This window comes from Gymnoscopelus microlampas (genome assembly GCF_963454915.1).
Source record: "Gymnoscopelus microlampas genome assembly, chromosome: 5".
Lineage (NCBI taxonomy): Eukaryota > Metazoa > Chordata > Actinopteri > Myctophiformes > Myctophidae > Gymnoscopelus > Gymnoscopelus microlampas.
Window position 1 is genome coordinate 20,774,522 of NC_139942.1, and position 24,030 is coordinate 20,798,551.

The 24,030-nt window shown below is 42.6% G+C and overlaps 1 protein-coding gene across 2 annotated transcripts in view; it reads left to right on the forward strand.

Annotated features, from left to right (window-relative positions):
• Positions 1–548: 548 nt before the first annotated feature.
• LOC311046047 (glypican-5-like) overlaps positions 549–24,030 on the forward strand; it is a 237,043-nt gene continuing 213,561 nt past the window's right edge. For both annotated transcript variants that reach the window (XM_084058148.1, XM_084058149.1), the window contains exon 1: positions 549–985. In XM_084058148.1, the coding sequence (XP_083914274.1) occupies positions 790–985 (196 nt within the window). In that variant the 5' untranslated portion in view covers positions 549–789. The remainder of the gene's footprint in view (positions 986–24,030) is intronic.

Sequence of the window (24,030 nt, forward strand, 5' to 3'; positions counted from 1 at the left end):
CTTTGCTTCAACAGAAAGGGAGGAGAGTGCACGCGCACGCACACACACACACACACACACACACACACACACACACACACACACACACACACACCACAGTCTCTCTCGCACGCGCACGCATGCACGCGCGCGAGCGAGCGAGCGAGCACACAAACACACACACACACACACACACACACACACACAATATCTCCCATACGCACGCACGCGCGCGCGCACACACACACACACACACACACACACACACACACACACACACACACACACACTCGACTGCTGCAAGTGCTGAGCGTGGGACGCACAAATCTGAGCTGCTCTCTCTCTCCTCTCCCTCTCGCGCTCTCCCTCTCTCTCTCTCTCTCTCTCTCTCTCTCTCTCTCTCTCTCTCTCTCTCTCTCTCTCTCTCTCTCTCTCTCTCTCTCTCTCTCTCTCTCTCTCTCTCTCTCTTCTCCCCCTCTGCTTCTCTCTCCCCCCCTCTCTCTCTCTCTCTCTCTCTCTCTCTCTCAGTCTCTCTCTATGAAGACCCTTATCTCTACAGTGAGACGCACACACACACTCTCTCTCTCTCTCATCTCAACCAACAATGATGTGAGAACCGGACGGAAGGGTACACGCTAGTCAGATCACATCAGATCAGATGTAGTAAAGTTGTCATCGTCGCTTCATCGTAACGCCAGTGTCGATCGATCCTAAATCAAGCATCGATCCAGTGGCTCCTCCGACAAACAAGTTCTCTATAGGCTGATCATCACAACGGATACCTGGAGGAGTGAGTGAGATGCAGGCAACATGTCCCGGGGAATAATAATATGCCCACGCGTGACGGTGAACAACAACTCTGTCGGGTTCCTGTGGATCGTGTTGTTGGTGTTGGTGGTGAACGTGGTGGTCGCCGTGGACGCGTACAGCTGTCATGAAGTGAGGACCGCGTTCCAGCTGAGACAGATCGGTCCGTTACACCGCGTCCCGGAGACACCTGGCACAGGTGAGGTCAATCAAACAATTATATATTTAAAAAAAGGAAAAAATATGTCACAGAGGAGAGTTAGTGGTGGGAAAAGTACTCCATTTTTTTATTAACTTGAGTAAAAGTATCAATGCATTGTAGAAATACTCTGTTCCAAAAGTTTGCAACATTTACTTGAGTAAATAAAGTACAAAAGTATTGGTATCAAAATGTAGCCTGCTCATAATGCAGAATGTCCCACTTCACATGTTTTCAAATGTATAAGAATCTTTTGAAAATAGCTGATCTACAAGCTGCACAATGCAAGCAAGGCATTGTGCAGCTTTTCAAATGGCCGAATAATAGGGCTGAAGTTATTAATGTATGTTTTGTAATAATAATAAAAAATCTACAAAGTAACTAGTCACTAAATTTTCAAATAATTGTAGTGGAGTAAAACGTATAAGATTACCTCAATACCTCAAAACTGTACTTATAAGTACAGTACTTGAGTAAATGTACTTAGTTACTTTACTTAGTTACCACTGATGGTGGCCTTGTTGGACACTGTCTGGGGAATACAATCAAAATAAAAGTATGCAACTAGTTTGTCAGACTTTATCATAAGCAAATGTGGCTACAAATGAAAACAACTGACACGTCGTTTTAAACAAGTAGCCTATATCTATGGCATCTAAAGACAATAGTTTGGGGATACATAGATATCATGTTGTCAACAGAGCAACTTTTCACCAGGAGCAGCAGTGATGATTGATGAATACTGATGATGATGATGATGGTGGTGGTTTTTGGCTGGTGACTGGTGGTCTGCCCCCTTGTCAGAAGCACACGTGGGTTGATAGTGTTACACATACACACACACACACAGTCATGAGGAGGAGGCAGAGTAAACTATGGAGAAATACTTGATAGGCTGGCTATTGTTATTGCCATTGTTCTTGCTCTTCTACTGTTGTAGTTTTATGTTGACACATAGCCTATACCCAGAGAAATTACCTGTTAGTGGTGAATAAAGGCCTCTGTCTGAAGGCTATTGTAGCCTACTGCAATGGTTCTCAAACTTTTACAGTTCAAGGTCTCCCCTTAACCCTGACAGTGTACAAATGGAACCAAATGGACTCTTTCAGGGTCCATTTGGTTCCATTTGTATACGGTCAGAGAGGGTCAAATTAGACCCCCCTAAAGGCTACTGCATGCAGTGAGTGTGCCCCTACCTCCCCTCAACCATGTATTCACATTATTATAGTTTTTACATGGTGTTAGAGCAGCAGTTATCAAACTCTTTCCTGCCAATTAAGGACCCCCAAATTGATATGTATTTGGTCACGGACCCCCATCTGAAAAGGTTGTGTGCCAGGGGACCCCCAGAAGAGATGATTCAAAAGTTAACATTTTTTATACATTTTCAAACTTTTTTCACTTTTTTTACTGAGCTTGCAAAAACACAATAAAATAAAATGGCAACAAAAGAAAATAACATTTTAGGCATAATTAGGCTACTCGGTTAGAAAAGCACTAATCTACACAAGAAAGATAATTAATGGGTTGACATTGCCCTCTATAAAACATGTCAAATTTTCATGTAAATGTGCAAGAGGGCATAATGAATCAAGCTATTCCAAATTCTCCACATAACTCAGAAAAAATAAATCTCTTCTACGGGCTTCCTTAAATCAGACCCTTTCTTTTTTTTGTGTAAATCTTCAAAGATTCCCCCGGTTCGCTGTGCCAACCAGCTGCTTACCAAGCAAGCATGCTCTTTGGAGAGATGAATTAATTATTTTGCTAATTTCCTTTGGCACAGAGTATACACACTCAACAAGGCTGCTGAGGCAGGGCTTTCTGAGCTGGTACAAGCTTATATAGAGAGCAACAGGCTGTCTCCTATGGTTCAATACAGTACAGTGTTTAAGGACCACAGATTGATGTGTGTCACTGTCAACCGGAAACCTTGTACAGTGGTGGAAAAAAGTACTCAAGTAAAAGTATCAATACTGCCATGCAGAAACACTCTGTTTACAAGTAAAAGTCTGGTAATCAAAATTGCCTTGAGTAAAACTACAAAAGTATTGGCGTCAAAATGAACTTAAAGTTACCAAAAGTAAAAGTACACATTATGCAGAATGTTCCGTTTCACAAGTTATCAATATGTCTAAAATGTATAAAAACCTTTTTGAAAATAGCGGATACAAGCTCACAACGCGTCGCTATTTTCAAATGGCGACGCGTTGCCCTACTTGATCATTCTACAGCGGCACACAAAAGCATCAAAAAGCAGATCTGCATGCTCGAAACTCGAAGTTCGAAAGCCCTTTTGAGCTTGTAGATCTGCTACCTTTGATGCTTTTGAATTTGAATCCTGAAAAGTAACAGTTTTGGACATACAGTATGAGGTTTCCACCCGACAGAAGCTGTATGGAGATGTGAGGTTTCTGCCCGCCAGAGTCTTAGGTTTTGCTTATAATCATCGTCAACTACACCAGTGGTTCTCAAAGTGGGGTCACTCAGGTTTCCTTGACGGGGGTTCCAAATGGACCTTTACAGGTCTCTAACCCTAACTTGACATTAAAAGAGGTTTGAGAACCACTGATCTACACTGACTGTGTGTTGTGTGTAACATCACAGTGATTACTTTGAATGCTGTTGTAGTCGTTGTAAGTTCAGGGGCCATAGGTGGCACGTTAGACTGTTACGCAGCAGGTTGACAGGTTAGATGAGTGTTTCCCAAAGCCCCGTTTTTATGGGTCTCATGGGTCTCCCCCCCCCCCTTTCCCCCTCTTCCCCCCCGGCCAAATACATATCATTTTGGGGGTCCTTGACATGAAAAAGATTGAGAACCACTGACGTAGAAACATTTTCATAAAACTGTTTTAAAAGACATTTTTAGAATCGGCTTCAGGTCTTTATGGGTTAAGTGGGTCATTCATAATGTATGTGTGTGTATGTTTAGATCATGGGTTAGATCATTACTCTATGTCTTGTTCAACAAAATGGTCATTTCTAAGTTATTTACTTCTGCACTGTGACAGTGAGGAAACGCTCCTGGGATGCATTTGTTCCAAGTCTGGTTTAAGGGCAAAACAACATCTTGGAGCTGTTTTGGGCTTCAGTTCAGCTATGTTTTCCTCAAAATGTGTTCTGTAAGCATAATAAGGCAATTTTCATCACTTGGATTTGTTATGCCACTTTACATGCCTGTGGTGCTGTTTAGAATTCCCTACACTAAACTCTTAGATTGCTGCTCCATTTCTGTCTTCTTTTGCAAACCTTTTTTTTTTTTTTGTAATTTTTTCTGCATTCCAGCTTTATTTCTGATACTGACAGTGAACAAAGAGTCAAGGAGGGAGAGAGAGAAAGAGACAGACAGACAGACAGACAGACAGACAGACAGACAGACAGACAGACAGGCGGATAGAGAGACGGATAGACAGACAGACAGACAGACAGAGACGGACGGACGGACGGACGCACGGACGGACGGACGGACGGACGGACGGACGGACGGACGGACAGACAGAGACAGACGGACAGAGAGACAGACGGACAGAGAGACAGACGGATAGAGAGACAGAGTCAGAGAGAGACCGAGGATAACAAAGAGCCACAGATTGCGCTGCAGGAAGGACTATAGCCAGTGGTGGACAGTAACTACATTTACTCAAGTACTGTACTTAAGTACACAGTATATCCATTTGTTTGATCATGTATACTTACTCCACTACAACTCAAATATTGCACTTTTTTTACTTCACTCCAATTATTTGGAAACTTTAGCTACCATTTACTTTTCCGATTTAAGATTGTTATTACAAAACATACAGGCCTGGGCCGTAGCGTGGCGGTCCAGGCACCCTAGGCTGCGATGTCAGCCTGACAGCGTGTCGCGGGTTCGACTCCCGTTCCCGACGACCTTTGCTGCGTGTCACCCCCCATCTCTCTCCCCATTTCCTGTCAGCCTACTTTCCCTATCCCTCTCTAAATAAAGGCATTAAAAGATTAAAAAATCTTTAAAAAAAACAAACAAACATACAATTACCACTTAAGCCCTATTTTATACTTTGGCTGTTCGAAAATGGCCGATCTGCAAGCTCACAGTGCGTTGTGATGCCATGCTTTGTGAGCTTGTAGATCTGCTGTTGACAAATAGAATTTTGAAAAACATTGTGAAATGGGACTTTCTGCATTTTTGATTGATTGATTGAATACTTTATTAACAGCTTGCAATTAGTACAGAGGTACGATTTACAGTACAACCATCATTAAAAGGATGTCACAAAAAGTCCTGGGGGCTTGTTGACATTGTCGTCCTGAAATAATGAGCATAATGAGTACTCTAAGTATATTTGAATGCAAATGCTTCTCTACTTTCTACTCAAGTAAAATGCTGAAGGCCTTTTACTTGTAACTTGTATTTCTACCTTGTGGTGTTAGTACTTTTACGGAGTACTTTTTCCACCGCTGATTATAGTCTTGTTAATGTGGTATGCACTCTGGCCAGGCGAGAAACCACCAGGGTGGCCTTCCTTTCGCCCACATTTTAATTTGAAAGCAAATAACGTTCCATGTATATTATTGCACCAATCATTATCAACCCATTAAGACCTGAGGTTCCGATTCTACAAATGCCTTCTAAATCCTAACAGTTTTTTGAAAAAAACGTATGTTACAATGTCAGTGGTTCTCAAACCTTTTAATGTCAAGGACCTTGTATTTGGCCGCGGACCCCCATCTCAATATCATTATCATTATCTGAAGATTTGCAGCTCCATCCACTCTTTGTTTAACTTATAACTGAAAAAGGCTGTATCTCGCTTCCTAAGCACTTTTTTTTACTTTGAAAAAAAGAAAAAAAAAATCGCACTGGCCAGAAATAGCCAGATATAATTATGGCACTCAGCGAGTTAAAGTACCAAAAGTAAAAGTACTAAAATGTTTGAAAATAGCAGATCTACAAGCTGACAACGCGTCGCGATGCGACGCGTTGTCAGCTTGTAGATCGGCTATTTTCAAATAGCCTAGGTATAAAATAGGACTAAAGTGTATGTTTTATAATGTAATAATTTATATCTGCAAAGTAACTAGTAACTCAAGTTTTCAAATAATTGTAGTGGAATAAAAGCACAATATTTGCCTCTGAGAGGTAGTGGAGTAGAAGTATAGACAATTGCAAATACTCCAGGAGAGTAAAAGTACCTCAAAACTCTTCTTAAGTACAGTACTTGAGTTAATGTACTTAGTTACTTTACAACACTGCTTTCTTTCCCTATCAAGGCAGACCGAATACAATATATTCTTACCCACCGATCACAAGGTGTTTCAATCATATGAGCGTTGAGCATCCTGCATCCAGCATCAGCATCCATGTTGACGTCTTGTCTCCTTCCCATCTTTATTTCCATCAGAGACCATTAGAGTCCAGTAACTGGTTCAGTTTGACCCGTCCAGATGTCACGTGCGTCATCATGTTTCGTCATTCTTAATATAGCAGTTCAAGCAGACAGTGATGAAGCAATTACTAGTCTGTAGGTTGTCTGACCAGTGAAACATGTAAATACTCAAGCGTTTGAGTATTTACTCAAATGCATTCGTGCAATGTATATACTATGAATCTTGCATATAACCGCATAGCATAGAAATTCCTTAACAAGGATTAACCAGCAAAATGAGGAACAGTTTAACCACTTATGCCCTAAAAAAATAGCACAAATTACAGACCTACTTAAGCTCACAACGCATTGCATCGCAATTCGATACGTGTTGTGAGCTTGTAGATCAGGGGTATTCAACGTTTTCAGACCAAGGACCCCCTAGCAGAGAGAGAGATGAAGCAGGGACCCCCCTCTATATTGTATAACATTTTGTTTCAGATTCAACTTTTTTTGTTTACTTGGTCTGCTCTTTGTTCCCCCAAACATCTTTGCCAAAAGTAGCCGATCTACAAGTTCTTTTGTTGTTCTTTGTTCTTTGAGCTTGTAGCATCCCTTGTAGCATTCCTTGTAGTGAGCTTGTAGCATCCCTTGTAGCATTCCTTGTAGTGAGCTTGTAGCATCTCTTGTAGCATTCCTTGTAGTGAGCTTGTAGCATCCCTTTTCCTGAGTTCTCCTCAGGAAAAGGGATGCTAGGGTTCAAGTGGTTAATGTAAAACATAAAAATCATATCACACAAAGATTTGGCGGACCCCCTGTAGTAACTCTGAGGACACCCTAGGGGTCCCGCACCCCCTGTTGAAGACCGCTGTTGTAGATACAAAATAAGTTACAAAAAAGGTGATATCTTTTACTTTTTTCCTATAACATTCCCAAAATAGGGACACCAGGTTGAAAGTGAATAAGTTCACTATAATTTCTACCAGCTAGAATGTATATGTGAATATATAAATGACTATTCAAAATCATAAGTTTCTCTCTCCCCACCTACAGTATAGAGATAGTTTATTCTGTACTAAATCTAATCTTAACAACTAAGATCTTCTCTCACGGCCCGCAACCTTTCAAGATGGGGGTCCGAGGCCTAAAACATATCAATCTGGACCACACTGCTACATTTACTGTCACACGCAGGAAGGCTGCAGCTGTAGTATCAGACGTGTCTGTCTCTGAAATACCGCAACGGGGAGAGAGAAGAGCAATAGATAGCCCGGCCGGGAAACATACCTTGTGGTCCATCCAAACCACTTGATATGTTTGTTTGGGGTTGGGTGGGGGGGGCGGCTGTCGCCGCTAGCAACAGAGCATGTCAATTCCAGTGAGAGAGGGCTACTACACCTCAGCGGAATGCTCCTCGCTCCTCTGTGGAGATGTCACCGGTCTCCGAACGGAAGCCTGTCCAAGCCCCCCAGGGACCAGGGAGAGGGCTGTTTGAAGCAAAAGTTGGCAAAGTGGCCAACTCTGGTGCTTGGGCCCACACCCGGAAGAAGGTTCAGCGCGGCTCGAGTGTTGGGCTCGACTCATTGAGGTAGTTTGTGACGTAGACCAGTAGTTCTCAAAGGTTTTTGTGCCAGAGACCCCCAGAAGATTATTCAAAAATGTCCAGCGTGGCATGATACTTTTGTACTTTTACTCAAGTACTGTACATTTTTAATTCGGGAAATTTGCTTTTAACAGAGTATTTCTATATTGCTGTATTGGTACTTTTAATTAAGTAAATTATTTGAGTACTTTTTACACCACTGACTACCGGTGGTAGAGTGAGAGTGTACAGGCCTAACTTGAGTTGAGAGTCCACACTAAGATTGCTTCTCATGCTCTTTGATTGGCAGCAGTTATTTTAGTACCATTTTTAACTTGTGCAGATTCTCATGTAGTTTCACTGTTTCAAAGACACAATTGTGATGTAATTTAACATATATTACTTTATAGGGCTGATGTATTAACTCTTTAACTGGCAGAGTATATACTACAAGTAAGACGCGCGAACGCTGGAAGCGAACGCAGCTCGAAAATAACAATAAGAAGAATAGAAAGGAATGAGCAATTACTTGCCATCCGGCCTGAAATATGCACAAATGACATGGAATTCTTAGATATCCCAATAGATGAACTCGTGTAGATGCTTGTAGATGTGTTATTTTTGACTGTCGCTGCTATATTTTTCTCAGAGGAGTGTAATTAGTCACCCAGGGGCACAGGCGAATTTCAGCCACACTGTAGTGCATGCAGGCAATGAGAGCGTGACTCACATGGGGGCAGCCAATGAGAGCGTGAGTGACATGGGGGCGCGGCTGCACACATACTGCACACAGACAGACAGACACACAAGCCGAGCCGAGTGTCATAGTATGCTCCACTTGGTCGGAGGCGCCTCCTTCTGCGTTCGCAACTAAATAAGGCCCAGACTGCCAGTGACTTTTCACAGAATATTTATGTCCAGTATGATCGATCCCCCAATGGTTGCTAATCACGGAGGGTTTGTGTGTGTGTGTGTGTGTGTGTGTGTGTGTGTTTTCATAGACCTGATTGCTTGTTTTTCGGATTGGGTGAACATAGCCAAATAATAACTTAATAGCCAAACTAGGTCTAATGAAGCACGCTAGCATTTGGGCTAACTCTGTTGCCTGAGCCCAAGTTGCACTGTCTGCAACTGTTGCAGTGTTGAAGGAGGTGAGCGGAGGGCGGTTACTGCGGAGGACGGGCCGTCTCCCCATTGGCTTAAAGGACAGGCAAAACGGAGAAGTGTCCCCATTGGCTTTAAAGGAGTGAAGGATAGCCAGGACAGCCAATGATTGAAAACATGTTGCGTATATGTCGAAGGTGATGCAAATTATGTAAGATGACGATTAGTCTGACTGTTTATAGACTCAGGCGCTCTTCGAGCACCTGGTAAAAAAGATATGATATTTTGCCAGGGGCACAATATCATGAGCTTATACACACACACACACACACACACACACACACACACACACACACACACACACACACACACACACACACACACACACACACACACACACACACACACACACACACCCAGCACACAAACAAACACACACGCTGCTTTTTGGGTGTATTTATTCTCTCGATCAAACATCATTGCTTCTACTTTTTTTGGTGTATTTATTCTCGATCAAACATCATTGCTTTCAAAAATACGCTCTTGAAAGCCTGAGACATTGTGTTGTTTTTGTCAGGAGAGGTTGTTTTGGGTCAGGAGCAATCTGTCTTCAAAGCACTGACCAGCGGATGGAGATTGAATGGGGACGGGGGGGTCGGAGTGGGATATTTGCTGTGGGATATTTCGGTGTGCGTGCGTGCCTGCGTGTGTGTGTGTGTGTGTGTGTGTGTGTGTGTGTGTGTGTGTACTTAACTCTACTACTCTGCATCATTTCTCAGATCAAAAGCCAACCAAAGCAACTCTTGAGATTTCAAGTGGCCGAAACCTCGTCTCTCTCTCTCTCTCTCTCTCTCTCTCTCTCTCGCTCTCTCCTTTTTTCCATTTTTTTTCTCACAGGTCAATGTTTGTTTTAGGATACAGTACTGTGCTTCATTCATGTGGAGTGAACTGAGTTCTCAGTAGGTACCCTAGGAGTGTGGCAGCAGGAAACTTAAAGGAATATGCCAATGTGTTTCCACACTATCTTAGAGTCTCTACCAGAGGGATTAACGAAACAATATTATTGTACTAGTAGTAAGGGACAAAGACAGATAGACAGGTACAACATGTACTCTGACAATGGGTACAATGGGTACAGCAGGTGTTGTGTAACCTGGTGGGGCATGCGTTCCCAACTTCCCAATTAGGTCGGGACTCGTGCCAGTGGTGGAAAAAGTACTCAAATGTTTTACTCAAGTAAAAGTATCAATACTGCAATGTAGAAGCACTCTGTTGCAAGTATAAGTCCGGAATTCAAAATGTTACTTGAGTAAAAGTACAAAAGTATTGGCATCAAAATATACTTAAAGTACCAAAAGTAAAAGTACTCGAATGTTTGAAAATAGCCGATCTGTGAGCTTGTAGATCTGCTATTTTCAAATAGCCTATGTATAAAATAGGGCTAAAGTGGTTCATTTATGTTTCATAATCTGAAAAGTAACTAGTAACTAAAGTTTTCAAATAATTGTAGTGGAGTAAAAGTAAAAGTATTGGAAATTGGAAATACTCAAGTAAAGTACAAATACCTCAAAATTGTACTTAAGTACAGTACTTAGTTACTTTCCACCACTGGTCGGTGCACCGGTCTAGTTAACATAAACCTAAAACAGTTCATTTGAAATTTTCAGCCGATAGCTCGTTCTCCAAACACTCTATGCCAGCGCATTAACTGCTTTAGGATGAACATGGACGTACTCACGCTGCGTTACATTTAATATGAGAGTTACACATGCTCCAGGCGTGTGTGATACATGACCAAGCAAGCGCTCCGTATTGAGGTTATGAGCTGCCAATTTTCAGCTGCCAAATTTGGAGATGTATATCAATTAGAGTTGAGGCGGCGAGACGGTCCCATTCATAAACACACTCGTGCTACAGTTGGCCATTCCTGTAGCGCGTCCTCTGTTATATGTGGTCACCCCATTTATAGTGCAGATAAGCCCACATGTCTTTGAACAGCACGGCGTCTGGCTGCCTAATGTTCAGCACCCACTCCTATCCAGTCCTTAGAGCAAGATATGCCTTTAAAGTCAGTGGTCAAAAGTAACTAAGTACATTTACTCTAAGTACAATTTGGAGGTACTTTTACTTTACTGGAGTATTTCCAATTGTCTATACTTTTACTTCTACTCCACTACGTCTCGGAGGCAAATATTGTACTTTTACTCCACTACAATGATTTGAACATTTTAGTTACTAGTTACTTTGCAGATATAAAAAAGCCCTATTTTATACCTAGGCTATTTGAAAATAGCTGATCTACAAGCTCTCAACGTGTCGCATCGCGACGCGTTGTGAGCTTGTAGATCTGCTATTTTCAAACATTTTAGTACTTTTACTTTTGGTACTTTAAGTACATTTTGATGCCAGTACTTTTGTACTTTTACTCAAATAACATTTTGAACACAGGCCTTTTACTTGTAACTGAGTATTTCTACATTGCAGTATTGATACTTTTACTTAAGTAGAAAATGTGAGTACTCCACCACTGTTTAAAGTGTGTCATAATAAACATTAAACTGGTTGATTGATCATGTTTCTTCTAGTATGCGATTAATTGAGTTATTAAAAATCTATTTGGAAATGAGAGAGAACAGGCGACCTACCCAGTAAAATCCTCCTACTTTGAGAGTGTACAAATGGAACAAAATGGACCCTTACATAGGTCTATAAATCTATATGGAACCAAATGGACCCTTAGTGGTCGGTTTGGTTCCATTACTAATGGAGCCAAACTAAAACCAAATAAGGGTCTATTTGGTTCCATGTGTACATTCTCACACTCAACCACACTTTAAGACCTGGAACGCATCTGTGTCACTTTAGATTTCTTTGGCTATTCAAAAACAGCAGATCACACAAGCTCATAGCGCGGCACCGAGTGCCGCGCTATGAGCTTGTAGATCTGCTATTTTTGAAAAATATTGAATATTTTTTTAAATATGTTTTTTCAAAAAACTGTTAGGATTTAGAAAACATTTTAAAGAATTGCCTCGGGTCTTAATGGGTTAAATGAACACTCAGGCCTTTACAGTGCACATATATATATATGTATAATACATAGGCAAGCAGGGTAATGTGTTAATAGCGAGGGAATGGGAACACAGCATGTTATCACATGTCACCACATCCTTAACTAGTCACAGCATCAAAAGCCCTTGGCAGGCTCTCAAAGCTCCAACATGCCCTTTGATTGGCTGCAGTTATTTTAGTTCCCTTTTCAACTTGGCCTTTCTCACACAGAGGAAGCATACACATGGTGCAAATCCACTCCGTGCGCAGGACGGAGTGGGTCTTCAAAAAGTCGTTCCTCTAACACCGTAACACGTTTCCCATAAAGCAACCACACACACACACACAAAAAAAAGAGCCACATACTGTATTTGAAAAATACGTCCTGGGGGTATCCAAAAATGCTTTCTTGGCTCTTTTTTTTGGTATATCTTAACACATTGGCTGCCAGAATTATTTATTTATTTTCTACAGTAGACTGCCAGACCTTTTCAATGAAAAAATAAAAGTACTCAGGAGCCGAGATACAGAATTTTTAAGTTTTAAGTTAACAAGGAAGTGGATGGGAGTCTAAATCTTCGAAAAATCATATCTCCTTGGTCTTTGGGTCAAATCTAAAAAATAAAATAAAAAAATGTTTCACTTTTTTTTAAAGAACGCAGATCTGCTTTCTTGGCAGCCTGCGTTGTAAGGCCTCAAAAGAACGCAGATCTGCGTTTTTGGCAGCCAATGTGTTAAAACATGAAATGGCACCCCAAAAAAAACATCTTCCAGGAGTTCTACACATAAAATAGATGAAGTCGGACGCAGGCTTTCAGTTCGAGCAGTGTGTCATTGCTTAGGATGAATTCACTTAACTTGGACGTAGATGGTGATCACTTCTCACCAGGTAACAGACCATTCCGTCATATCGTTGCTGTCGGGGCAGAAACGTCTATATATCCATTTTGGACCTTTTTGTGTTTTTTTCTACAGTGTCACACAGAAGTAGCAAAAGTAGCAGACCTACACAAGCTTGTAGATCTGCTACTTTTGAATTTGAATCCTGAAAAGTAAACAGTGCTGGACATAATGACGTTTCCACCCGACAGAGGCGATATACAGTCGATCAGGGGTCTTCAACAGGGGGTCCGGGACCCCTAGGGGGTCCTCAGAGCTACTACAGGGGGGCCGCCAAATCTTTGTGTGATAGAGACTTTTTTCTTTTTACACTAACCACTTGAACCCTAGCATCCCTATTCTGAGGGGAACATCAGCCGAAAATAGCAGATATATATAAGCACACAACGCCGCTTGTAGATCAGCTATTTTCGGCAAAGAGGTTTAGCGTAGACTCTCTACACTGTGTAGAGGGGGAAAAAAGAGCACAACGGTAAAGTTTACAAAGCATTGAGGGTTTAAGTGGTTAAATGTCTCAAAACACACGTTTAACATGAATACAATATGTTATGGTGGGGGGGGGGTCCCTGCTTCATCTCTCTCTTAGCTGAAAAACGTTGAAGACCCCCTGCAGTAGATACACTGAACTGCCCGCCCCCCCCCTCAAATGCGCCGTCTCCTATATCCCACTCCGGTCACTCAGGCCTATTTAGTGTGTTTGTCCCCTGTCTGGGAGCTGCTTATTATGTCTGCAGTCCCGGATCTCTTTATTGGATTTCAGTTTAGGCACTATCTTGTGGTTCAGCCGTTTAATTATGTGCCGAGCTTCGTGTTTTGCCGGGGTGCAGACAGAGAGAGGAGGGTTAGGGGTGCAGACAACAATTTTGTGAGGTTGGCAGTAACTGCCAAGCGTATCACCATACTTCCCATATGATATGACTATTTAGCCCTTTAAGACCGGGAACGCATCTGTGTCATTTTTTAAGATTTCTTTGGCTATAAGAAAAATAGCAGATCTACAAGCTCATAGCGCGGCACCGAGTGCCGCGTTATGAGCTTGTAGATCTGCTATTTTTTGAAAAATCGTGAAAATTTGTGCAAATCTTTGAATATATATATCTTTTAAAGACGTTTGTAAGTCAAATCTTTGCTTCTGGGGCGGTCCCTGGAACAAAATATTTTACAAATGTTCGCTTTAATTCAAAGATGTGCACAAATTACGATTAAAAAACAATAGCAGATCTACAAGCTCATTGCGTGGCACTCGGTGTCGCGCTATGAGCTTGTATAACTGTTTGCCAGACCCAGGGGGTCGGCCTACATTTCCCTCTTTCGTCCCTCTTCTGTCCCTCTTGTCCTCTTTTCTGTCCCTCTTTTCCTCTGCACACACGTCATGCGAAGTCCGGCCATTCAGATTTCAACCACTAGGGGTCTGGCAGTACCAGGTCTCCTGGTTCCCTTGTTTTTTTTATAGCTATTTTTGAATAGCCAAAGAACTCTTAAAATGACGCAGATGCGTTCCCGGTCTTAATGGGTTAAAATGTTCTTTCTGTGTGTGTGTGTGTGTGTGTGTGTCTGTGTGTACTGTACTTGCCCCAAGCAAAAGATGACAGACTTTGTCCCCCCGTGCTCTAGGAATAGAGAGCAGACCTGGTGTCTGTGGAGGAGTGGTCAGCAGATATTCTGGGAGGCCCAACAGAATTGCTCTCATGGTCAGATTGCCGCTTGTCTGGATAGTGACAGTGTTGAGTCCTGTGGTCATGTGGGCCGCTGTGTGGCCGTTCCCTGCTGCAGCAACCCCTTCACTGCCCTGTCTGTCACCTACCGTATATACTGTCTAGTGGCCTCCTCATCGTCCTCTGTCTTTTAACCACTGAACCCATTAAGACCTGGAACGCATCTGTGTCATTTTTTTGATTTGAGCTAAAAAAGCATTATTTTACACTTTGGCTATTCAAAAATAGCGGATATACAAGCTCGTAGCGCGGCACCGAGTGCCGCGCTACGAGCTTGTAGATCTGCTATTTTTGAAAAATCGAGAAAATGTGTGCAAAACTTTGAAAATATATTTTTCAAAGCGAACATTCTCAACTCAAATCTTTGCTTCTGGGGGTCCCTGGAACGAAATAGTTTGAGATGGGGGTTCCGCGACCGAATACATGAAAATGTTGCGGTCCTTGACATGAAAAATGAAGAACCACTTTTTCAAAACTACATTAAATGCCTTCGCTGAAAATAGCAGATCTACAAGCTCGTAGATCTGCTATTTTCTGCGAAGGCTTTCCCCACAATACCGATGCCGGGGTTGTAATGGTTAACCTGAGGCCGAACGATGCCGGATTTTTGGAGTTCTACAGATATATTGTCTGATGTTTTTGTCCAAAAGGACTAAATGAATTCAACTCAATTAGAAAAACTTGAATTTGATTTCAGTTATTCATTCATGCTAAAATAGCCGTTGCGTCGCTTGGATGTTTGGATAACATTTGACATTTCCGCCGATAATTACAGCCTAAAATAGGCACTCCAGGTTGAAAGTGCTAAAACCAGAACTAATGACATAGAGGGAGCGACGGACAGACTCGGGCAGGGCCCCGTTGGATGCGCCTAACCGTCCCGATACGACTCACCGTTCGGGCGCTATCTCTGTTCTGAAACTCTGCTCATAAGAAGCCTCTAGCGTGTGCTGTCCGCCGTCAAATGTGTCGTATTGCGTAACCATGACGTCACTGACTACTAATCACCGCGACTAGTGCCTTTTTGTTTTTCACACTCGCGCTACTGAAACACTTGCAGGATTATTATTTCATGTCAACATTCAAGTAGAACGATCAGAAGTTAAAAAAAACCTCACTTGATATAATGATATTTGAATAGCAGTCCACTTCTTTGTTTTGGTACGTAGCAATACTTTGTAGCAGCATTATACCGCCACCTACTGGATTGTGGGATATGCGACGCTTGCCCTCCCAGCCATGGGACAAAACGTTCTGTCATGTCATTGGCTGTCCTTCAGACCATCAGAGCCAATCCTCGAAAGATCCTGAGAAACGCCCACATTTTGACGAAGCCAGTCTGACGGGTAAATGTCGGACTGGGCTGGTTATCTTAGTAAAAATCAGGATACATTGGCTGCGTAGAACCGATATTTCGGCCAAATCGATACATCCGACTGGCTCTACTTTGAACCCGATCTGTCGCACCTCGCCCTCTCGTACGGGTCTGGACCCCATGCCCAGTCGTTGTGGGCAGTGCCAGCTTGGGGGCCTGGAAAAGCCAAACATTCCAGAGGCAGTTCAGGGTTATCCAAAAATCCAGGTATGCAAGCAAGGCCCCTTTGAGCCGTGTTTTCATTCAACACGGTCCCCCTCCCAAGCACAGCAAATCAACATAGAGTAAATATCCTGCCAGTTCAGTGGATGGGACTACTTCAAAGAGGAAGCAGGCTTCCTGAGGCATGGAGTACGATATCTAAAGAGAACCATGTCAACTGCTTTAATGACCTTTCTGACAATGTTATTCCTGTTCTCTGAAGAAAAAAAAAGTAATCCAAACAGCGGCATCAGGAAACTGCCATCCACCCCCCCCTGTCATCAACACGTTTAAAATCCAAACAAGATTTCCATTCCGTATTGAGATGTGAGCTGCATACAAATTCATGCACTCTGTGTGTGTGTGTGTGTGTGTGTGTGTGTGTGTGTGTGTGTGTGTGTGTGTGTGTGTGTGTGTGTGTGTGTGTGTGTGTGTGTGTGTGTGTGTGTGTGTGTGTGTGTGTGTGTGTGTGTGTGTGTGTGTGTGTGTGTGTGTGTTTAGATAAGGCGTATAGCGTACCTCGTCAGCAGTATCTACCATTCCCACCAGTGGTGGTGTAAAGTAATTAAGTACATTTACTCAAGTACTGTACTTAAGTACAATTCTGAGGTATTTGTACTTTACTTGAGTATTTCCAATTTCCAATACTTTTACTTCTACTCCACTACATCTCAGAGGCAAATATTGTACTTTTACTCCACTACAATTATTTGAAAACTTTAGTTACTAGTTACTTTTCAGATATACATTATGATATAATGAAACATACATTAACCACTTTAGCCCTATTTTATACATCGCGATGCGACGCGTTGTGAGCTTGTAGATATAAATGATTACATTATAAAACATACATTAACCACTTTAGCCTTTTTTTATACATAGGCTATTTGAAAATAGCCGATCTACAAGCTCACAACGCGTCACGATGCGACGCGTTGTGAGCTTGTAGATCTGCTATTTTCAAATATTTCATACTTTTACTTTTGATACCTTAAGTACTTTTTGATGCCAATACTTTTGTACTTTTTAATACTCAAGTCAATTTTGAATTCTGGACTCACTTGTAACAGAGTATCTTTATATTGCAGTGTTGGTACTTTTACTTAAGTAAATCATTTGAGTACTTTTTCCACCACTGGTGGTCAGTCCTGAGAGACTACAAGGCCCGTTTTACCGGCGTGTCTCTGAGCCACGGGGGTCTCGACTCGTTGCACTGGAGGGCACTGAGGGTGCGGTGGAAGTAATTGTGACCGACAAGTCATGACCCCCTGAATGGAGCCGCTGCTTTAATATGGCAAATTGCTCCAGAGGTATTTGTCACCTGAGGACGATTAGTGGAATTAGGGGGTCCAGATTTGACATCCAGCTCGCCAGGACCCGAGTGTGTGTGAATGTTTGGTCAGGCAGAACCACTGCTAATCAGGACCTTTTTTAGAATGAGTCCCCCTGCCTTTGTCAGCCCTCTTGGGTCTGATATCGCATCACATTAGTGGTTCTCAAAGTGGGGTCCTGAGACCCCCAGGGGTCCTTGAGGAGGTTCCAGGGTGTACGTCCCCAGCTAAATGAGGGACAGTTTAACCACTTAAGCCCATTGAGAGCTTGTAGATCTTGTAGAATTATCTGGAAAATGTAGTGAACTATTTTTAATATAGGAATGATTTTTGATATACTGTAGATTGCTGTTTAGCCATTGCTTCTCTCTGATAGAGCTTTACACACAAAACATAATTATACACAGTAAATTCCTCAGTATCAATTTAACTTAATTAATGTAATTAATGTAACCAAATGGACCCATAAGTGTCCATTTGGTTACATTTTTGTACACTTCAATACATTAACACATTTTACTGTGTATATTATGAACGGCTGCGTGCGTTTTTTTTATACTGATTATCTAAACAGTATAATCCTGAAGTAATTTCAAACTAATTTAACTCAGTTCAATTAACACTGATTATTTTACTCTGTGGCCTAGATAAAGGATGGGCACTAAGAAAGTGTGAGCTGTGGCCTAGACCGTGGCGTCGCGGTCTAGGCACCCTGGTTGAAAATCCTTAATAGCAGTGTGCCGCGGGTTCGCGTCCCGTTCCCGTCGGCCTTTCCTGCATGTCTTCCCCCCATCTCTCTCCCCATTCTTCCTGTCAGACTACTTTCCCTGTCCCTCTCCAAGAAAAACAATAAAAAAATACCAAAAACAAATCTTTAAAAAAAAAAAAGAAAGTGTGAGCTGTATAAATATGTTTTTATTTCTACTTTTATGAGGTTTTTCTCTCACATTTGTATGGTTCAGCAAACTGGAAGTCTGTGTTTTAGGTTGTAAATAATTGCGTGTCATGTAATCCCATGTGGTGTCTTACACAATGTTACACGGAAATAAAATGCAATTTATTATGTTAAACCTTGCAAATTGGCCCTAAAAATACCAGAGTAAAAAGAAAAAAAATCATGTAGCTCCTAAAAAAGAAAAAGTCATACATATTAATAACCTGTCTCTGTCCTAACCCAGCATCCATAATTCTAAATGTCCTTGGAAGAGCGCTACACTCTCATTCTCCAACATTTAATTTAGTTTATGACTTTTATTTTACCTACACATGTACCGACATGTACCGCTTGAAGTCAGCCAGACTAAATATATCTATGGTTTTCTAAGACAGTGGTTCTCAAACATTTTGAGAAGAGTTTCTGCCAGGGATCCCCATAAAAGAAGATTTGTCAACATTTGTAGATTTCTTTCTGAAAATAGCCGATCTACGTACAAGCTACAAGTGTGTTTTAAGCTCGGCTATTTTCGAATATTCAACAAAAAAAGGGGGGGCATAAGTGTTTATACTGTTCCTCATTTTGCTGGGGACCCCCTGGGACCCCCCTCGAGGACCCCTGGGGTTCTCCGGAACCCACTTTCAGAACCGGTGTTCTAAGACAGCGGTTCTCAAACCTTTAAATTTCAAGGACCTGCTTATAAGAGTTAACCCGTAAGGGTCCGTTTGGTTTCATTTGTACGCTCTCAGAGTTCCAGACCTGTAAAGGTCCATTTGGAACCCCCCTCCAAGGTGCCCTGAGGGTCCCCGGACGCCCCCTTTCAGAACCAAGCGTTCTAAGATATGAAGACGCACAAAGTCATTTGTCCCCTGTGGTGCGGACAAGCAGAAGGCACGCCATGGCCCCTAATGACTCCAATTAATGTTCCAGAGTATTTGCTGTACGTGGTCGACCTGTCTCATGATCGTGTGGGGGGAAGGGGGGGAGGGGGACTTTAACTGCCAAAGTCTTTCTGGGTATCACTTACGCCTGCCACACTGCTACTCGCGAGGGATAAGGGAGGCCAGGCCAGATTCCACTGTGTGAGTCGCTGGATATTAGTTTCATATCAGAGATAACACATGGAGGGAGGGAGGGAGGGAGGGGGGCAGAGAGAGAGAGAGAAAGAGAGAGAGAGGATAGCTGCTAAGTGTAATGAATTTAGAACAGTTTGACACACATATTGAAAATCCCAAAGGTGGATATTTGTGCGTCTTTCATTTAGCCTTTTGCCTTTTCCATTTGGCCTCCACAATGTCACACATGCACGCCTTTGTCACATACTGGGGCAGTGGAGGGCACTTTACTGGGGTGGGGGTGGAGCAGGTAAATGGGGGCAACACATTCTCACTCCCAAGATGGCAAACGGGTGACTTCTATTTTGTTCTAGGGACCCCCAGAAGCAAAGATTTGAGTTAAAAACTGTTCGCTTTAAAAATATATATATTCAAAGATTTGCACAAATTTTCACGATTTTTCAAAAATATCAGATCTACAAGCTCATAGCGCGGCACTCGGTGCCGCACTATGAGCTTGTAGATCTGCTATTTTTGAATAGCCAAACTATAAAATAGGCTTAAAGTGGTTGTGAAAATGATTGTGACACTATATTAACACATTTTGCTGGGGACCCCCTGGTAGCCCTCCAAGGAACCCTGGGGGTCCCCGGACCCCACTTTGAGAACCAATGGTTTAGGGAGTGAGAGTGTGTGGACGGGTGTCGCGACGAATAACAAATCGGCGGTGACTCGACCTGTTAATTGCGTTCACATATTCTATGATTTATTTTTTGCACTGTATGGTGATGGGCCAACAATAAAGAAACGTGGCCAGTCTGTGACGTCAGTCACCTATGATGTCAGTCAGTCTATGACACATCTATGATTTATGGCTCCAAATTTGGGCAAGTTTCAGCACCCTTTGACTTCCACTATGAAATAACAATATATATAATGCATATTTCATAAAGCATATAACTTGTAGTGAAGGTCCTTCGGTGGCCTTACTGGCAGTGAGAGTGTACGCGAGAAATTTCACACTGATCGGTCCAGCGGTTTGTGAGATTGGCTCCGGACAGAGAGAGACACACACACTCACACTCACACTCACACACATACACGCACGCACACACACATACTGTAGACGGCCAGCCTCCTGTAGACCCAAAATGTTTTATATAATATGGGGGTTTGCAGAAACGATGTTGACAGACAGACATAGACTGTAGGTTTGGATGGAGATAATGGGGCGAGATGGAGAGCGGGGCAGGTCACTCAGTCATGACCTCACTCACTCTGGCCCTGGGATGGGAACAAATGGAGACCGGGAAACGCATCTCTGTCATTTTAGATTTCTTTGGCTATTCAAAAATAGCAGATATAAAGCTCATAGCGCGGACATTTGTAACTCAAGTCTTTGCTTCTGGAGTTTCCTGGAACAAAACATTTGACAAAATTGTTTGGTTTAAAAAATATATATTCAAAGATTTGCTCACATTTTCAAGATTAAAAAAAAATAGCAGATCTACAAGCTCATAGTGCGGCACTCAGTGCCACGCTATGAGCTTGTAGATCTGCTATTTTTGAATAGCCAAAGACATCTAAAATGACACAGATGCGTTCCCGGATTAAGAGACGGCCAGGCCTCGCTAGGATATCGTTGCTGTCGGGCAGAAATCTCATACTTTTTGTGTTTTTTAACACCCTACATGGTCATACTACAGCGTCACACAAAAGCACGTTTACAGCTTGCAGATCTGCTACTTGTGACGCTTTCAAACTTGAATCCCGAAAAGTAACAGTTTGGGCCATATGAGGTTTCCACCCTGACAGAGACGATATCCTTATTATCGGGTGGACACCAACCGTTCCTTTTTTTATTATTATTTAAAGAAATATTTAGAAACGGGTGAAAATAGCCGATCTACAAGCTCACAACGTGTCGCAGTGACACTCGTGTGCGACCGCAGTAGGAGGGCAGTAATCTGCGGGGGGAAAAAACATTAAAAGTGGAAATACGGGTGATAAGAGGTTCCTGCCCGACAGTGACGATGTGCCAGGCGAACGGGGAGACAGAGGGGTGTGGGGGGGGTGGACAGTCAGAGAGGGAATGAGGGGATTCAGAATGCATCCCTATTGTGTTTCATGGATGGATTTGGGACGGGGGAGAGGAACTTGGTCTTGCGCTCTGTCCCGGGGGGGGCCATGCTCTGGGCTCTGGTTACAGCACCTGCCCCCCCTACCCCCCCCCCCCCACCCCCCACCCCCTCCCACTAAAATGAGTTATCATATCAAATAGGCCTACACGTAATGAGACCCCACAATATAAACAAAACAAAAAAAAGGCTGATCCCTGTACCTGTGCATTGGTTACAGCAAGTTTTCGTGTGTGTGTGTGTGTGTGTGTGTGTGTGTGTGTGTGTGTGTGTGTGTGTGTGTGTGTGTGTGTGTGTGTGTGTGTGTGTGTGTGTGTGTGTGTGTGTGTGTGTGTGTGTGTGTGTGTGTGTGTGTGTGTGTGTGTGTGTGTGTGTGTCTGTATTACTATACTTGTGAGGGCCAAATATCCCCACAAGTCTAGTAGTATTTGAGAAGTATAAGTCACGAGGACCATTTTCCCGGACCTCACAAGAAAAATGGTTGTTTTATGGTTCAAAAAGGATTCGTAGCGTTAAGCTGCGTTCACACGGGCAGATACAAAGATGCATGCTATCATTCATTTTCAAAGGAAGCCAGCGACATGAAGATACAAAGCAACATTCAACGTTTGTAGCTGCTACAAGCTCACAACGCGACGCGTTGTGAGCTTGTAGATCGGCTATTTTCAAATAGCCTAGGTATAAAACAGGGCTAATGTGGTTAATGTATGTTTTATAATGCAATCATTTATATCTGCAAAGTAACTAGTAACTAAAGATTTCAAATAATTGTTGTGGAGTAAAAGAACAATATTTGCCTCTGAGACGTAGTGGAGTAGAAGTAAAAGTATTGAAAATTGGAAATACTCCAGTAAAGTGAAAAATACCTCAAAATTGTGCTTAAGTACAGTACTTGAGTAAATGTACGCAGTTACTTTACACCACTGTGTGTGTGTGTGTGTGTGTGTGTGTGTGTGTGTGTGTGTGTGTGTCTGTGCGTGCGTGTGTGTGCGCGCGGTGTGAAACTTTAATAACCCGTGCTAATTGTGGCCAGTCTCGGTGATGTCATGACAGTGTTTATATGTGTAGTGACAGTGAGAAGCGGGCGACGGGCCGTGTCTGGACAGGACGGGACGGGGTTGGACTCTATCTGGGAAGCACAGTGACGTCAGCCTGTCTGACTGAGAGCCTCACTTTGGATCATATTATAGGAGGAATTAGATCATTGCACTTCATGTGGCTATGATGAGCTCCAGTATTATGGCCCGCAGTGGTGGAAGAAAATACTCACATGTTTTACTTAAGTAATAGTATCAATATCAAATCCTTGCTGCCTGTCGGCCCCCGGCTGAAACCTCTTATCTCCGTTGTTTTGACTTTTTGAGTTTTTTTGGGTAAAATTAACGCAGTACTTGATCATACTGCAGTGTCACACAAAAGCATCAAAAGTAGCAGATCTGCTACTTTTGCTGCTTTTGAATTTGAATCCTGAGAAGTAACAGTTTTGGACTTGTGAGGTTTCCACCCCGACAGAGACAAAATGTAGAAATACTCTGTTACAAGTAAAAGTTCGGTATTCAGAATTGACTTAGTAAAAGTACAAAAGTATTGGCATCAAAACATACTTGAGCACTAAACGTAAAAGTACTCATTATGCAGAATATCCCATTGCGCAAGTGTGCATTGGGACGCGTTGTGACTTTCTAGATCGGCTCATTTCAAATAGCCATATAGTACATAAGGGGCTGAAGTGGTTAATGTATGTTTTGTAAATAATAATTCAAATCTACAAACTGGTAACTAAAGTTTTCACATAACTGTAGTGGCGTAAAAGTACAACATTTACCTCTGATATGTAGTGGAGTAGAAGCATAAAGTACTGAAAATTGGAAATACTCCAGTAAAGTAAAAAAAAAAAAAAAACACACACAAAAAAACTAAGTACAGTACTTGAGTAAATGTACTTAGTTACTTTCCACCACTGATGGCTCTTGGCTTGTCACGATACACGTCTGGATGTCACCATCTCTCCATTACTCACTTATCAATAGGATCAGTATTTGCACGCACGCACGCACGCACGGGCGTGCGTGCGTGCGTGCGTGCGTGCGTGCGTGCGTGCGTGCGTGCGTGCGTGCGTGCGTGCGTGCGTGCGTGCGTGCGTGCGTGCGTGTGTGTGTGTGTGTGTGTGTGTTCACTGTAAGTGTAAAAGTGAGTGTTGACCCGTGTGTTTGCATCTGTGCACACGCATGCACGCACACACACACACACACACACACACACGCACACACACGTGTGTCTGAACAGACACATTTTCAACATACGTGTG